Source organism: Epinephelus moara, chromosome 13 (assembly GCF_006386435.1).
Source record: "Epinephelus moara isolate mb chromosome 13, YSFRI_EMoa_1.0, whole genome shotgun sequence".
In the NCBI taxonomy this organism is placed as follows: Eukaryota; Metazoa; Chordata; class Actinopteri; order Perciformes; family Serranidae; genus Epinephelus; species Epinephelus moara.
This window is the reverse complement of record NC_065518.1, coordinates 28,469,936-28,489,083: the sequence shown is the minus strand read 5'-3', so window position 1 is coordinate 28,489,083 and position 19,148 is coordinate 28,469,936. Positions and strand designations below refer to the sequence as shown.

At 40.1% G+C, this 19,148-nt stretch overlaps 1 protein-coding gene across 1 annotated transcript in view; it reads right to left on the bottom strand.

The window, feature by feature from the left end:
- The window catches only part of cacna1g (calcium channel, voltage-dependent, T type, alpha 1G subunit), a 210,569-nt gene that overhangs the window by 168,107 nt on the left and 23,314 nt on the right, over nucleotides 1-19,148 (bottom strand). The window contains exon 2 of the mRNA XM_050059547.1: nucleotides 17,316-17,449. Within this exon, the coding sequence (XP_049915504.1) occupies nucleotides 17,316-17,449 (134 nt within the window). The remainder of the gene's footprint in view (nucleotides 1-17,315; nucleotides 17,450-19,148) is intronic.

The window sequence follows — 19,148 nt, the reverse complement described above, 5'->3', positions numbered from 1 at the left end:
GTCCTATATCTGACAGATGAAAATAAGAAGTGGATGACTTATAGATGGACCAAAAGGCAGAGACAGATATAAAGGGAAACTCACAAGTGTATTCTTTCATCATTTCCCTGGCTGGGTTTCCGTCTTTGTTCTTTTATGCAAATCATGATGGATAGACTGAGAAAAGATAAATGGAATTGACAAATTTTGATGGAGTCTCCTCAGATTTCATACTCGATTTGAGGCTGGGGAGTTTGTGTTATCAGCAAAGAAAATTATGAGATAAATAATGTTGGAAATGCATCGAATGAATACCTAATGAGGTGAGCTGGGGCATTCTCACTGCAAGGCAAGTTGACAAATGACTTTGGGTATTCTGTAATGTTTTCAGCATCGTGGTGGCACAATGTGTGTAAAACAGACATGATGCACATCCACTGCTAACCCCAGTGATCATTCCATGTAGAGGGCTGATAATTACACGCCTGTTTATATTGTTTGTTGAGTTGCCAAAAGTAAGAGAAATGATGTGAATATGAAATACAGAGACAGATCAAATATGTGTTGATCCTATTTTTCATTAACATGCTTTTTACAGCTGATTTTCTTTATTAACAAACAAATGTGTGTAATGGCAAAGGGGTCGCAGTGTCGAAACAACAGATTCTGCAGTTTTAGCTTCTTTTGGTGGATTGTTTTGGTTTTTGGCCCGCATCGCCACTCTCATCAACCATGTTTTCAGTTGCAGTTGGCAGCTGTTTTTATTAATATAACCTGTAATGAAGTGACTCCACACTACCTGTACAGCAACAGAAAGACAAAGTTAGCGACTAACTGTTGCACAAAGTGGAGCATTTATTAGCTAAAAAGCTAAAGAACTTCCTTGAGGAGTTGGTGTGGACCCAAACAGAGCTACAAGGAGATTAACTATTGACACCAAATAAATGCTAAAGTTGAATGTCCCCAGCACAAGGTTGCATGAACCAAAAATGATGTCATCACACAATTAAGGTAAAGCTCAAAGGCTCCACAAGCTGCCAGTCATCGTCTGATCATCGTCTGGTGTTTGGCCTGACTCTGGCCAGGTAGGCTGAAAATCTGTCTAAACGTTAGGGGGACCAGACACACTTGCCAGGGCAAATAAACTATAAGCTTGCATATACTTCTGGTTACAAGGCTAGCTCTGCCCTTCAAAGTGCCAAAAGAGAACAAGCAATAGCTTTATTCTCTGGAGGTGGGTTAGGGATGCATTAAGCCTTGCATAAATTGTGGAAACCGGATAAAAACTGCTAGCATAGGTTTGTTTGGTAAAAAAAAACACCTTTCAAAAACTCCAAAGGCCCCCCTTCACAAATACATGATCATGAAGCAAGTAGATTGAGTTACCTATTCAACTCAATGCATAAGTCACATTTTTTTCACTAAATAACACCAGTATTTAGATAAATACAATAAAGTACTACTGTCTCATACCTAGCTCTTACCATAATATCCAATTTTCCCCACAATTTATTAATAAGCTCATCTGAAAAATAATATCTGCCATTTTTTTGTCCTCACACTTAATTCCTAAATGTGCCAACCATAGTGAGAAAATGTTTTATTTATTGTTTGATAAAGAAAACAGATTGCTTCCATACAGAGCTAGCTGTCATTTTGCACATAATATTTGCACACAAAACACTAACACCCTGGAAAGAAATCATTTATCTGTGAAATACTGAGTCATAATCATAAATATTGAGAAATGCATTTAGGCAGTGGTTTGATTTGATTGATCCATAGTCAAAGGGCTGCGATACCTGTTTAACGATACCTGTTAAATTGCTATGTTATTGGATTATGCTGCTTTACCACTGCACATTCCTCCATCATAATTTGTCTAATCTATCATTTATCACTTGTTATGAACTAACAAGTCATCTGTCCTCTTCACTGATATTCCTTTAGTCATATATTGCCTGCATTCTATTCGCCTCCACATCAGTGACAAGCAAGCTGTCACACTAGATGTCCCTTAACAAACAGATTGTGAGTGATGGATAGCTCTTCGAGTGTATGTGTGTTTAGGAGGTGGTTTTGTGTACACAGTGTATTGTTAAAGTGCAACAGTATGTGCACCATAAAAGCAACTCTTACCAATCATTATGTTACAACACATGCTTAAACAACACGTACAATGTAGGACGCTGCATGGACACCAGCTAATGAAGAGAGGCTGATAACGTTGAAGCGAGTGTAGTATCATTACAGAGAAGTGTAGAAAGGAAAAACCACAGAACAGACAGATGGAGTGTTTTCATGCTGAATCAGATTGAAAGCCTTTCATCAGCAACACGTTCTGCCATCAACCCACTCTGCTGCTTATCTAACCCAAATGTTAACCAACTTCTTCTTCACAGTCATGCTTGATTACTGAATATCTCTCTTTCTCTTGCAACAATCACATACTGTGAGGGAATTCTTCTTGCCCCTCAGCAGAAAAGTCATTTCTTAGCCACTGAACTGCACTCGTACATAGGGTTGACATTAAGTGTGATGCTCAGAGTCACTTCAGACAGACACTTCAGAGTTTGCATATCCCAATGGGAAATCTAAGTACTAGACCCCGTTGTTGCACCCTCCTCCATTTTCTGTAAGAGCTCTGATGGGAGAGGAGGTGCAGTTAGCGTAAAACTAATAAAAACAGAAGACATCTGTAAGGGCAGCACATATTTAATAATACATAACAGTAATAAAGTTATATGCTTACTTTCATTCCCTCCAGGAAACTCATTATTTTGTAATTGTAGCAAACTATGTCAACAAAAAATGCTTGCAAAATGTGACTGTGTCTTTGCTGCATATAAAGTAGTCCACTTCAAACCAACTGTTCCCAGGTCAAACAAAATCAAACTTAACAAACCAATTTGCTTGTGACTGTGCCTGAGGGACTTTCTTTCTCTCATCAAACAATAATATGTGTGTTATTATTTGATAACTGCAGAGCTTGGTATCCCACTGATACCTCAGCCACTTCAAATCAATCTAAATAAAGGAACTTTTTATTTAAGCAAAGTGCTCTTAAAAAATAAATTACTGATGTCAACCTTTGTGTTAGTGACACTTTTGTACAACTAGAGAAAAGTATCCTTACAGATTCCACAATAATTCAATATCATAATGAGGACGCTACCTGATAGTAATGCACACGCTCAGAATCAAGTGTTCTCTGTAAACACTGTTGAATGTTGTGTGAAACATAAAACAACTGACAAAATACACATTCCTATGAGGATATTCATGATTGTTACATATTATCAGCTTCTACAGAGCCTACTAGGGCTGCGACTAATGATAATTTTCATTGTCCATTAGGTTTATACGATAACAACAATTTCAACCAAAAATGGTAAACTTCTGTTGCATTTTGGCTGGTCGTTTACTCGACAGTGGCGTTTTGGGTGCCTTAAAACGCAGTGTTTTGAAAAAAAAAACAGCACCATCTCCATTGTCATATAAACTTGCAATATGCAGCTCCTCTGGCATGTCAATTTACTTCTGTTCTCACAAGAAATGTACAGTTTCTGCTTGCTGAATGCATACAGTCTTCTTCAAAATAAACTTAGAATACAGGTAAAAAACTTTGTTCTTATGTATTATTCATCAGGTTTAGGCAATAAAAGAACATGGTAAAGTTTAGAAAAAATATCATGGTTTACCTTAAAAAAGGGTGTATTTGTTACCAATGTAAGCATAGTATGCTACACATACAAGCAAACTATGTCTTTATTAAAACAACTCAATTGGCATAACAGTGGTGTCCCAGGTGAAAATCCAGAGTTTGTTTGATGCATCCACATCCCCTCCCTGCCCTCCTGTGTGGACTTTCTCACTCTCACTTACACACTTTCTCACAAACTACTACAGTAGTTGCCCAGAGCATCAACAAATACCGTTGCCTGTCCTCCATTCCTCCCATACCACGGCTAAGGGGTGCCTCTATGCAGCAGTGTCTGACACAGATGGGCCACTGGCCAAATGTCGGTATTTGATGAGGTGGGAGTGAGAACCAGTTGAATATTCCAATTATTTCCTTGATTAGCTGTTGAGTTGTTTGGTCTGTAAAATGTCCAAAAAAGATGAAAAATGGTAATCAGAGTTTCCCAAAGCCCAAAATGACATCCTCAAATGTCCCATTTTGTCCACAACACAAAAAAGATATTTAGTTTACAATCAGAGAGGATTTAAGAAACCAAAAAATATTCACATTTAAGAAGCTGGAATCACAATCATTGCAACTCTCCAATTGCACGATCCAATCGCCACAGTAAATGTTGGCATTGTACGTTTCTACAAACCATGGATAATGTAACATTTGTACATTCTTATGTAGCGGATTTCATTATGTTTTAATCATGCCATGGTTAATGTATAATTATGTTTAGGCACAAAAACCACTTGGTTATAGTTCGGGAAAGACCATGTTATGGCTTAAAATACTCAGTTTTGGGGCGTCGGTAGCGTAGTGGATAGTGCCGGTGCCCCACGTACGGAGGCGGTGCCTCGCTGCGGCAGCGGCGGGTTCGGGTCCAGCTCACGGCCCTTTGCTGCATGTCGGTCCCCAATCTCTCTGTGTCTCCCCATTTCACTCTCTGTCCTTTCATTAAAGGCAAAAGCCCACAAAAAAAATAATCTTTAAAATACTCAGTTTTGGTGCCACAAGCATTGCTGGAAACAGCAATGGCTCACAAAAAACTGGTGTTGTTGTTTGTTGGTCTTGGACAGTAGTCTGCAGATTAGCAGCTGTCCCGCCTAGGTGTCATGCCATCCACCATCCCCTCCACCTCCTGATGCTGAAGTCAACTGATATACGTGAAATTACAACTGTGTCTCTTTAGAAACAGTGATACAATATGAATGAAATGTACAAATGTAATGTAACTGTGCAGAAATATACAATGCCAACATTTTTTTCTGGCGACTGGGCTGAATTACAGCACATCCTTTTGGCCAGTGGATGAAATCACATAACATTATGTTGTCCTCCTTTTCCTTCTTGGAGTTGCACAGGCCAATTTAGTAAATTACAGGCTTCAGCCTCAGTACCCACAGACTCTGTAAAATGATGTCACTTCGTAGAGATTATAATTTCTTTTTTTTTTTTTTAAATCCTGTTAGTGACCACAATACCAAAGTTACAAGTGAGGGCGTCATTTTCACTGGAACAGAAACCCACAGTGCCATCTGACTATCCAGCTGCCAAAATCCACAGGAGGAAATGTTGATACACCTATCTTTAAATACTACCGTGTGCTCACAGCAATTAAGATTTACAAGCAGTAGCAAGTGCTCTGTGGACTCTTTTGTCCTGGGTTTTGCCTTCAAGGTAACATATTGAACAGACTGCCCTGACTTCTTAGTTGAAGTTGTTGGAAGCAATTCTATGACTTCATTTTATTATAATCTACATTCTTGCTAACAAGATACACAACATAACACAGCAGAGTCCATTCTCTGGATTGAAGTATATTCACTTTCTGTGCACGGAGAGGGTTTCCCACCAATGACTAATGGAAGCAGGATTTCATTTGGGAACACAGGGTAAATCAAGGAAGGCTGCAGGATGCTCCTCTCTATTACCACATCGTAATGTTGGTGGATAATACAGGCACAGATTTACATGCAAATGTTTCCTCGTAAAGCTTTAAAATATTCTGCTCACACTTCCGCTCAAACGTTTTCATCTTTATCTTTCTTCCTTCTATCTCTGAAGCATCCCCTCCCTTGCTCCCTCTGACTAATAAGCTATGGCCGATCTGCTGACCCACTTGTAGTACGGAGATAATCTAGCTAATGGAGGAGAATCCAGGTGGATAAGGACACCCAGGACAAGAAAATACAGCAGTCCAATCCAGATGCTGTACAGTACAAGTTCACAGAGAGAGAGAGAGACAGACAGAGAGAGAAAGAGGGAGGGAAGGAGAGACAGTTTGTTTAATGGCCATCATTGCTCATAGATGCTGTATCCTTGTCTGTGTCCTCTCTCTCTCTCCCTCTCCTCTGGACAGCAAAATCACTTTTCCACACTTCTCTCTCTGTAACATTAACACTTGAAGAGTGTGGGTTAACCGAGAAACATGTTAATTTCTCAGCTTTAGTTTGTGGTAGGTGTATTTTTCCCACTTTGCACAGACCGAGGCTAGCTGTTTCCCCCTGCCTCTAGTCTTTATGCTAAGCTAGGCTAACCATGTAGATCATAGAAAGCATAGAAGCCAGCTACTGACTAGTGACACAAAGTAGGAGAAGTAATGTGTGTTATAATATGTGAACTAGCGAATAAATGAGTCAACGCTTCTGTTTGTCCTCAACCTAATTAAGGATTCAACTATCAGTTCTCCTGTACTTTGATGGGTTTTGTTATTTCATTTTTTTAAAGATGTGATTTGTTGACATACAAAAGGTAAAAAAAATATAACAACATCACCCCAAATGTCCATTTTGGCATAAAATTTTCTGCCACAGTCAGCACCTGAACAGTTCCAAGTTGATGTGAGGTGCAGGCCACAACTGACCCGATGCTAAGCCCCGCCCTTTTGTGATGGTCCATCAAGCTGTTGGAGTTAATGTGGGGCCCACACTGTAGCGAACTGCACTTCCTGAAGAAATTTTGCAATTTTTTATGGACAAATGAGAAAGTTATTTCGATAGAAGCAAACAAAGGGATTTCCAATATGTGTTTGAAGGATATATCCTGACAAATGAAATTCACAAAACCAGCCTGAAAATGAAGGAAATCTGAAACAATTGCATGAGAGTTGATGCAGCGGACCCTTGTTAGTGCTGGCTGATGATATTGTGGGATTCACTGGACCACAGATGATTTGTCATTTGTTAAGATCTAAACTGGACATGTAAAGGTTTTTCCTCTGGGTCATGCCATCGAGAATGTTAGCCAAGACCGCAAGTTCTTTGTTCTTCAAACAAAGGACAGCCATTTCTCTACAGGATGGATCACTGTCAGACCTAAATGAGAGACCAGTCTTCAAACTTGACAGGACATTACTATCACAGGGACATGCGACCCCATGATTTTACAAGCCAACAAGGAGACCTTTCTGCTCTCCATCAGACTTGTTGCTCTTTTCTCCTGAGCTGCTGGCCCGCTCTTTGTCCTGGACCTTGACCGAGGTAGAACATAGACAGAAGGGTCTGCTATGCCCTTCCCCCATTCATATTAAGAATAATTATTAATTATTCCCGATAGCCATATTGATACTTTCATTGGAGGCCTGTTACAAGGTCAGGTCCCAACAAATGATGCCCCGTGTTAAGACTCAGGTCACAACAATATGATTGGCCAGTCTGCATTGGAGAGGCAGGACTTAGCAAAGGGTCAATTCCCAAATCAAGTGAAGGCAACATAACATCACAGTTGTGCCCTTGTCTGATCTGATGAATGAAGCACAGTAACTGTACAGCACAATACCTCGAGTATATGTCACCACTATCATAAATGTAAAGGGATGTAAAGTAACATGATCCCTGTACGGTTCTTCTACCGTCTCTCTGCAATATTTTTTCTAGGAAAAACAAATACGTGATCAAGGTAAAAAAAAAAAAAAAAAAAAAAAAGTACCTTCACTTCTTTCTCTACCAGCCTCTTGAACAGTATCCTCCCTTGGTGTTTTCCCTTTCACCTCATCTATTCTTCTCTCTCTTACTTTGTCTCCCTCTCTCCCTTCCCCTTGACATCTCTACTACCCTCACCTTTCCACCTCCATCCTCACACCCTTTCCTCCATCCGCTGCCCCCCAAACTGGGCTGGAGTCGATCCAAAGTGTCATCAATAAATCATAAAGAGAAGAAAGAAGTAGACGCTGAGGATTAGATCCTCTGCTTCTCTATCACCTCCTTTAGTGTGACTCAATCACAGGTCTGAAATCCAAGAGGATGTGTTGAATATTTAAAGGCCGGTTAAAGGTGCTAAGCTTGCATTTTAAATATCAATATATCATGGAGAAATTAATAGTGATACCTCTATGTAATTATCTTAAATGATTGGGAGTGTGGTCGAGGTGATAGGTACACCATATAGTCTCCACATTGTGTCAGACCTTTCTAATCAGTCTCAAATTTACAGTAAGGCCCTATACACTTTTTGGCTTTCTTTTATTTTATTTGAGAGGACAAGCACATTGCAGGTTGATTGATATTTGCTTCTCTCAACTTCAAACATCCACCACCTTGACGAACTCTCAGACCTTCAGCTCTGATGGCACTGAAAAAAAAGACACCAGATCCTTTGACTAGCAATTCTACTTCAAGTTTTTTTCTCTCCTGTGTTTACTGTGTGAAAAAAAGATTTGGACAGTGGTGTTTGTTTTGTGTCATTTTGGCCACAAGAGGCTGAAGTGTACCACTACTTCATGTTCTAGATAGGACTAAAAGCATTTGTGTTGTCATCCAGGTGAGTTTTAGTTTCCCCAAATAGTTTCACAGATGGAAAAAAGAAAAAGGAACCTAGAAAGATGATCCTGGCAACACCTTTTGTTCCATGTGTTTTTAAGTCATAAACAGGTGAGAAAACTATGTGGTCAGACCTAAAAAATGGATCATGGATTTTTTCCCTCACTTGTCTCTCAAGGCTTCTCTACAATCCTAGAGATTTACTGTAGGTAATGCATAGAGGACAGTCACGTTTCAAGTCATCTTACCGCCAAATTACATGGTGCACAGACACGACTTGTCACATAGGCGGGGCGGAGCGGAGCGATGTCTTTTACCTGCTACACAGACTCTGTCTGTCATGATCCTGGGTTTGTTTATATTCTGTTATCCTATGGACTTTGTTTAGGAGTTTTCTGTTTGTGTTCCTTGTTTCATGTTATTCATTCATGTTAAATCTGCTTCCTGTTTTATTTTGTAGAAATTTGTGTCGTGTCTGGTTTTACTTCCTGTCTTTGTGTGTTTTCCCGCCTGTTTTCTGTCACACCTGTCTTGTTAGTTCTTCCCTGTTCCCACAGTCTTCCCTTCACACCTGGATTGTTTGAACTATATGATGTACATTTGATTTAATTTTTAATGTGAAATGTAAAAGTACCCACGAGGTTGCTCTGCTGCTTAACATTGCCCCTGGTTTATATGCATCATTTTCAAACAGACTGAACTTTTTTCATGCAGGTCTATGCAGTTATTACTGATTGGATGGCCACAGAGCTGCATGTAGGGATAAAAAAATAGACCAGCTAGAGAAGAGCTGCACGATGCCCGAGCAGCCAAGCTTCACCTCTGTGGTCAGTGTAGCAGCTTCTGTTGATTATAATGGGCACACTCTGCCAAGGGCATGCTACGGCTAGACGTGTCATGTTGCATTTGTGTCCTATGTATTCTGGCTGTTATGGCTTGATGCCTCAAAATTTAAATGGTATTTATGTACTGATAGGCTTGCTGGGTTGAGGCACCATCAAGCATGTTATGCCCCATACTTCTCTCCACTCATTTCCCTTGCATATCTCTCTCCTGGCCCTGTCCAGTAAAGGCATAAAAATGTCACTGAAAAAGTAATCCAAATAAATTGATGAAATGCTTTACAGAGTGCCTGTGATTAGATGGGTTGGAACCAAAAGAGGTCTCAAGAAAAATCTGAGAGGTCACCAGACAATTTAAGGACAAGCAAAAATATGCCCGTTACACAATTTTGCTACTTTTTTCTGATTTTTCACTATAAGTTTACTAAAGATGGCAACGATGGTCAGTCAGTCCACCACTTTGGTCCAGACTGAAATATCTCAACAGCTATTAGATGGATTGCCATGAATTACAGCAGTGTACTGCAGGGGATGATTAAAGGCTTACATGGGATAATTCATCTTGGGAACATGGCTTTTTTGTAGCAAGGTTTATACTCTTCATGTAAAACTTACTGGATTACCTATAGCCTGTGAAATATAGAAGTTTCAGAGAAATGTCATTTATTCAAACTGACGCTACAACCAAAATAAGTATTTTCTCCCATGATGTCAAATCTCAACCATCACACCGGATTACATATTGAGGGAGTCCAATAACGCGATCGACCCGACTGCCTCAGCTTCACTCCTTCTTTCCATCTGACTTTCTCTGTCAATCTATCGCCCTTTCTCCGGTTCCCTCGTCACTCCCCCTCGTCCTCCTCAGTTATCCTTTCTGTCTCTCTCCGGGAGGAATCCAACCACAGAGAGAGTGTTAAGTCAGATCGATGTACTATGGATAGGATCGCCTGTCTGCTACAGTAAGTGCTAGTATGCTCTGCACTTACACTCCCTCGGCTATTGACTGGGGCTCCACTGCACCAATCAATAAATAAATGCATAAATAAATGAAAACACTCTCATAACAAATCATTCAATCCTGAGCTGAGAATAAAATGTGACTTAGCTACACTTACACATGGGCATAATCAGTTCTTTATAATGCAAATAGACTTGTTTGGGAGGGTTTTACTAAATGGATATGAATTGATTAATCTGACTTATTAGGCGTACTTCAAATCTCTGTCTTGTTTAATTTAAAACTCTGTAAGAAATTTTCATTCTGTAACTTTGTGGCAAAATATTCCCCACTTTTTAATTTGTGATATGATGTCTCAAGTCTTCAATCAGGGAAGTGCCATCCTAGAACAATTAAAAAGTTACGTCTGGCACTGCATGAATTCACAGATATGGAGCTGACAAAAAAGATAAGCAACCACAGAGCCAGATTCATTATGCTGACTGTTTGTCAGGCCAGTTGTCTGGTACAAGAAAATAATTCTGGTTTATTTTAAGTTTACTTCGGTAGTTCTGTCCATTACCTCTATCAGAGATGTGAGAACAAAGGGGCATCTGTACAATCTGTGTAGACACACATAAACAGCATGTATAGTTGAAAGCTGAAGAAGGAAGTTGGTCTCTAAACTGTGATGGATACCATCCTTAGAGCCGAGCCATTGGAGTGGCTAAAAATAAATTGTAATAAAACAGAAATGTCCTTTTATCTCAACTGGTTTTCTTCTAGTTTTGGTAGTGTTGCCATGTATATAAAATAGAGACCATGCACTATTGATGTGTATTGTATTTTCTGTTTTCCTTTTACTCCTATAAAAGTTTTGTGACATATGCTGGAGTGTTTTGTTCTGAGAGAGGTTCACTGGTGTGACAATAAGTTGAAACAATAAGTTATAGGTCTGAGATAACTTGAACAGACTCTTGCAGGGCTCCATTGTAACTTCTTACACTGGTTGAACTGGTGTGTCTAACTTTTTTCATTCAGGTGCACCAGCACATACATTTATTTTTACCGCACCATAATACATTTACCTTTTTTGTCAGTTCCTGTAGTCATCTTAACTAGAGTAACAGTAATAATGGTACACTGAAGTCACGGATTGGTGCCAGTTTGATACAGCAGAAAATTAAATGCTCAAGGATCTGTTGCTTTCAGTAGACCAAGTGTCAAAGAATGATAAAAATGTGTTTCTGCATTACGTGCATCAATATAACAAATGTCAGGGGGAATTTATCTATGCATTAAAACGACACTTACTTTGGCTCAGACTTCTAAACGTCAAGAGGAGACTGTGTGCTTACTCTGTGTTCATGACTCTGAACAGCTTGACAGGTAAAACAAACAACTTAGAGGTGTTAACACAAGTCCTCTGAAGCCATCAAGCAGTGAATGTTTTTATTCACACTGGGTGCCATCATCAGCTTTCACACTTCTCACGCATGCAGTTGAAGAGTGATAGATGTGAGTTCACAACTGAGAGCAAACGAGGCATCGTAAAGTCAATGCACAAACGAAATATCAAGTGTATTAAGTGAAGGCATTTCCAGTGATGCAACTGCAAAACGACTTCTGTGTTTTTGTGAGATTAAAATGTCATTTATTAAGTGTGAGTTTTCATCTACCATCAGAAAACAAGAAAAGCAGATGTAAACTTTCCTAAAGTCTTGAAGTTGGAAACTCCTATCTCCAGTTTTTTTCATCATACAGCAGTACATCCATCCTGCACTCCCTCCACCATTCACCAGCTAAAAGCTCCCTCCACAACTACCTCTCCTTCTCCACAGTCCACCTGTTTGGTACACTCATCCCTCCATCATTCCCTCCTGACAGTGAGGTGATTAGGAGGAGAGAGTGAAGACCTGCTGAAAAAGCAGCTTCGCTGTAATTATCGTCTCGGAGAGAAACAAACAGTTCATCAGAGCCTTCCTCCGCAGACTTAACAACTGTTGCTGGGATATATCAAATGCCCGACAACCAGCCGTTACCTAGGTTACCATTGTCTCTGTATGGCTGGGGCTCTCCGTACAGACGAGATTTTTTCGAAAAATTTGTTTGGAAATGGCAACCTGTGAGAACACTTAAAGATATTAACATAAACACACACACACACATGCTCACAGCATCACCTCCATTCTCAAATGTAAGCCAACATACATGACACCAATATATACAGACTTAATTTCTTGTGCCATGTTTGCTGTTACACTTCATAGCGTTCATGCTCTAATACACATACGCAAAACCTGCGCCAACATTTTTTATAAATTATTTTTGTGACGTTTTTCACAGCTACAGAGGAAAGAGTGACAAGAAATATGTTGACGGAGAGAAAAGGGGGTGATATGTGATAGCGCTCCCAGGCTCGATCTGACAGCATGACATCACAGTTGCATGTTACAGTGCATGCAGACGGCTGGACCGAAATACAGCCTGGACCTACAGTATGTTGCCTTTAACAGTTTCCATCAATGTAATGCTATCAAGTCAAGCAGGAGGTCGGATTAAAGTCTATGTGAGAGGTATTAATAGGATTTCCTCACATACAGTCCACGTACATGACATGAGCATGTTCCTGCACTTATTGTCTGCTCTATATGAGCAGAAATATTTTAGCCACATCTCTGCATAGAGTATATCATTTTAGTCCATAAATATTCCCCATATTTTGCACCACAAAAGAAATGTGGCATGGTCTGTATTCAGTTATGAGACAGGAATAGATGGTATAAACATGTGTTAACGTACTGTCCAATTAGCAAATGAAAGCACAAATAGTCACAAAACTTGATGCACAGCAGCACAGGTGCTGTTTCCAGTAAGCATCTGGCCAAGAGGAGTCCACATCGCACCAATTTGCACTCAACACGGCAAGGGAATCTTGCAGGACTTTTCAGCCCAGCCCATCAACCTTATCTGGATTCGTTGGAGGAGGAGACTGAGCCATATGTGCATTTTTCTGCAAAGCTCTGGTGTGTCAAACATCCGGTGAAAAATGTCATTTTGAAGCCAAGCAAGAGAAAAACTTCAAAGATGAGTCTAATAAAGGTGAGTCGATCAAAACGGCGGTAGCATAAAAATATGCTAAGCAAAGGAGCATGTTATAAAAACTAAAATCAGGCTACAGAAGACAGCTATAACATTTCAGAAGGAAATGCTACAGGTGTGAAATTATTTCCAGACAGAGAAAACATAAAAGAGGCTTGCTTCAACGGGGCAGAGGTTATGTTGGATAGACTGTTCCATAAAGACACCATCACATCCGGGATTAAGGACTCGCCTCTGTCGCAAGAACTACTGAGAGGCACATTACTGATACAATGGAAAATGTGCACATCCGGCAAGCCGTTGCACTGAGAAATGCACTGGTGTTCAGCATGGCTGTGAATGAAAGAGTGGACATCGATGACATTGTGTGTGTCTCTGTCAACTGAAAACAGACCATTCAGAGAGAAGGAGGGAATATACAGACCAGACGTAGCACAACTGAACAGGGACAAGCAGAGAGAGGGATCACGCTATTGGTAAACCCAGTTTATATTAGATTTCTTGGTAGCCAATGTCACAACATGGTTTTGTATGAGTGAATGAGTAAGTGAGCAGGCTGTCTGTATGTTTTCATATGAAAAGTAATGCACCCAAAATCCAACTTATCCCACGTAATCAGGAGCCAGTAATTCTTGCATAATCCACGTATTTTGGAAGGTTGCCATCATGTGACCAATACGCTGACGGGAGAAAACAAGGAAGTGGTTGCAAGTGATCCAGTAAGGGGGACGATGGGGCAGTGGGTGAGACCGGTGTTCAGATCTGTGTGAACTTTGACTCATTTTAAGGCACCATGTTTCTCTTCTTAAACCTAACCAAAGTAATTTTACTTGCCGAAACTTATTCTCCGTAACTTTACATTAATTACATAACTTTACATAAAGGACGGGATGTCAAACAAACCAGTGCACTTTAATAGGATATCATACGAGTCATATGAGGATACAATGACCTGCAGTCTAATATTACTGATAGAGTAAAAATAGAGTAACTAACTGACAGTGTATAAAACTTGAATAAATTTCATGCATGTCAACAAATACTACTGGCACACCAGCCAACCTAATCTTTGAAATTTGACACTCATCATAAAAAAGGCTGCCGACTCCTGGTCTACACTGTAACTGACCGTTATGTCTTAACCTCATCTTAAATGTTGAAAACACATACATGTTTCTGCATGTACATACACTATTTCTGTTCATGTTCCACCACAAAGTGCCAATGAATACTTTCAGTTGAATCACAATTAGCTGATCCTAACCAAATGTCAGACACTTATTATACTCTTATGAGGTATTCAACATTATACAACACTTAGTTCCGGCCCTGCAATCTGATTGGTCGAGAAACAGTAAAACCATGACAATATTGGAGTACAACATCACGGTTATTTCACTGTGTATGTATCACTCCGCCTCACAGCTGATTGCAATCAACAATCAAATCAAAACTGACGGTTAGTGTCAGTTAGGTCAGCAGTTGCGTTGTAGGCTAATTAATTCATCCACTGTCAAACAGCCAAAAATATGGATTTATTTCCTAAAATAAGTTTTGAATTGAACTATGAATGGTCATCAGAGGAAGATGAGGGAGAGGAGAAGCTGAATCCATCTGAGCACACATCCAGGTTTGTCAGTGTTTCATCAGCGGAGCTCAATGACTTGGAGAAAAGCAACATACTGTCAGATCAGAAGGCAGAGTCGGCTGTGCCTGTGAAGCGACAGTCCACCATGCAGTCACCAGAGACTTATTTCACCGGCTGCACAATTAATGGAAACGTGCAGATAAATGTGTATAAAGAGTAAGTGCCTGGCGCACCATGTCTGCGTTACATAGCAACGGTGACAGCGGAGTCCTGAGGGAACTATTTTTGTTGGCGGAAGACAAATAAAATGCTTAAATTATCTATTTTGTCCTCATTTTTCAACATTTCTTAATCAGCCTTGCTTATTTAACTGTTGAACTGTTGTATAAAAGCAATATCACACTCGAGTTCCAGCTTCACAAAAGTACATATTTATTAATTCTGTTACACTTCTATGGCAGTAAACTGAAAATTCTGGGAGTGTTGGACTGTTGATTTGACAAAACAAGTAATTTAAATGTCAACTCTGGCTGTGAAAATTGTGACTGTAGTTGAGCAAATTGCAATAAATATTGACTGCATGATCAATAACAAAAAGATTTGTTACTGTAGTTGCAACCCGAGATGTTTGCCTGACATTTACCAAATCGCATTTGTGAATTATTCTGTAGCATGTCATATTATTTTTGATTTCCAAGGGGCTTTATCAACAGGTTATTAACAAGTGACACAGCACAGTGTGGGAAACACATCTTTCTTCTCAAGAAAAGCTTTAAGAGCAGTTGGTTGTTCTTTAGCGTAAATATACCATCCTGTTCGTTCAATACTGACTTCAACAGGAAGTTCCACAACAGCTGCAGCCATCTTGATTGTTTTCAAAAATGCCTCCCCCACAATGCTTCTTTTCATGGTCTTTGTCTCAAAGTGATAAACTGTTGTGATTGGTTCGGCACGTCCTCAGGCTGCTGGAAATCTATCCAAAGCGGAGGGGGACCAGACGCATCTGCCAGAGCAAATAAAACACGAGCTTGTAGATTCGGCTGGTTCCCAGGAAACTAGATGTGATAGTCACAGAGAATATATCCGACAAGATTAGAATTTGGATTTATTTATGAAAAACCCAAGTCAAATCACCATGTCACAATATTAAACAGAAATAAAAACTCTGAGTTAACTTTCAATTTCAGTCTTATATTGTAATTCATAAAACAGATGAGTTTGTCTATTTCCATTATGTTTTATTATGAAATTCCACATCGTAATATTTCATCTAACGCCTGTGCTACCCTGCAATGACCCAGTTTCCCCTAGCAGTACATTATAGTTTCATCTGTATGCATCAAAGTAGAATATCTCTTTTCATTATATTTATAGGTGTGTTACTGCATACAAGTAAGTGAAATGTATCTCATCTCTGCCCAAACGGACACGCTTTGACAAGCACACACGCACAGTCACACAAACAGAGAACGAAATGCCCCCTGTTCCTACTGATGGACAACAGAAGCTGTGGCAGAAGGATGGCATTAAAAACCAGCAGGGGATGTAGTGTGATGAAAATGTCAGACCAAAACCAGCAGGCTATGTTCTGTAACATGTTTAATCAAATTACTGTGTGTGTGCATTGCTGCGAGTGTCACTGTGTGAGCTTCTGCACCCGCTGTGTTCATACATTGCTTGCATAGTATGTCTGTTAATAAGCATCTGTATAAACAGGCCTGCAAGTGCATGCAAGTGTATTGTGTGCCTGGACACAGCTGCATGCAGCTTTAAGCATGAGCATGCATATCTATGTTAGGGCGATTGATAAGCACAGAACTTTTCAATCAGCTCCAATTGCCTCAATCTGCATGTGAAGTTACAAAGTGCTCAAGTAAACATCGTGAACAAGTTCAAAAGAAAACTAATTTTGCATTCACACCCTCACTCTTTAAATCTGATCTCACTCTTTTCAGCTGTTTGACAGATTCTGAGCACTTAAGAATTTAAGAGGGTACTTGCTACCAATTCCTTTTTAAAAGGCTTTTACAGGACATTCAGGGTAAATTCATTTAATGACAAACCCAGTGGAGCGCACAGAGGAGAGGCCTGATGTTACTTAGAGGACTGGTTCTAACAGGTTCATGCTTTAAATCCAATGTCGTTTGATCTGCTCTGGGGGCATCAAGCAAAGAAAACCCTGCAGCTCGTTGAAATCTGGTGACATAATTACATTTACAAGCTCAGAACAACTCTCTAGATTCTGTCCTCCCTGCACTCTCAAATCTTGACTTGCAGATTGATTACTGCTCAAATTTGTTGCATGTGTGTGCGTGTGTACTGCTTCTTGTGCAAGCCTACAGTGTTTACGCACGGTTATGCTCGGCCACCTGTGTGTTTGTGTGCACGTGTTTGCGCGTGTAACTGCATAACTCACCCAGCCACCACTATGAAGAAGTCCAAGCGGTTCCACGTGTCTCCGAGGTAACACTTCTTGCCAAAAATCCCAAGAGCCACCATTTTGATCACCATTTCGATGGCAAAGAATGCAAAGATGAAGTCATCAAAGTTCTGCAGAGAGAGACAGACACAGAAGATACAAGTTGGCGTTATTATTGAAAGTAAACAACACAAAGCACAGCTTAGGCTGATGGGAATTAGGGATGGGCAGCACAAGCAAAAACACTATTCGAAAATCATGGCAACTATTCGACGATTTTTCGAATAATCGCCCCCCCTCCCCTCCCGGAGCCACGTACACAGAAATCCATTCATCATTACGGCCGGGCTCCACCGGCTGCAAAGCATCACGTCAGCATAGCGTCGCGGCGTATTCATTTGGGCTCCACTGACTGCATACGGAAGCGACACGTAGAGAAGCCAGCGGGGTTGTTTACCGTTTGCCGAGCCGAGAGGCTGCATGTAGGCTGCATGAAATGTTAAAGCATTTTCCACCTAAGTTATTACATATATTTGAGTTATCTACAAGTTTACTGTACTGTTTGTCATCTACTCGCTTTCAAATGTCCGCCACGGACATTTACACAATGTCACGGATAAACATGAGTAAATGCATGAAAAAAAGTCATCACATATCACCTCTGGTAATGGTTCATTCATTTAAAAACACATTGTGCTCGTTTAGCACACTATTTCATGTAGTTTTTATCTGCTGGAGGGTCGCGTAGGGGAGCGTATCGCGACTAAAATAGAAGAGCCGCGTAAAATAGAGAGTTGTCGCACGACAGACAGGGGTTGTCGAGCCGCTCCCGTTGCCAGTGGAGCCGCTGCATGTCAAATAAAGGGGGGAAATAAGACGGCGAATAGTAATAGTCGCATTAACAAATCGATTTTTCAAAATAAAACGACTATTCGAAAATTCGAAAATCGTGACCCATCCCTAATGGGAATGTCATTAGTTTTGCAGGTATTAAACTAGGTCATGAACCAAACTGGAGAAAAGAAATACAGTTCTGACTTGATTATAGCACTAAATGAAAAGACAGATGACGCTCAAAATGTACGAATCTTTATGTTCGGAAAAGATCGTTTTGTTGTTCGGTAACACAATCCTGGCTAGAAATGCAACAATGTCTTGGTATTTTAAACAAAATGCTTCTCGTGACACTTTCCCAGTTGGAAAAGCAGCAAAGTCTCAGTTAAAAACAACCACTTTTTGTAACGCTATTCATGGTCAAAAAGCAGCAATGTCTCATTATAAAAACATTTGCTTTTTGTAATGCCATTCATTCCTGCTTGAAACGCAGGAATGTCTTGTCATAAAAACAACCACTTTTTGCAGCACTATCACCGCTGGAAACGCAGGTATGTCTCAGTATTAAAACAACTGCTTTTCCTGACACTATCCCCACTGAAAAAGGATGTCTTGGTATAAACTGTGCTGTCCTTGGTGGAAATAAAGTGACAGGTCAGTCACTTTGTGGCTTAAAAGCTGCTGGAAAAACAGTGATGTGTTACAACTAGTTTTGTTTTGTTTGTTGGTCACAAACACTGGTCTGCAGTGGTCTGCCTAGGTTTCGTGCCATCTACTGTCCCCTCCACCTTCTGTTAACAAAGGCACATCATACACTATGCCACTTTAGAGACACTAATATGATACATATGAAACAACGTCATTTCCCTCTAGCAACTGGGCTATACATTTCATTTAAAACCATAACTGCCAACCTCATTGCAGTGCTAAAGGAAAAGTCAGGGTGCCACCAAAAACATTACGATACACCATGTGGAAACTGTGAATGCACAAAAT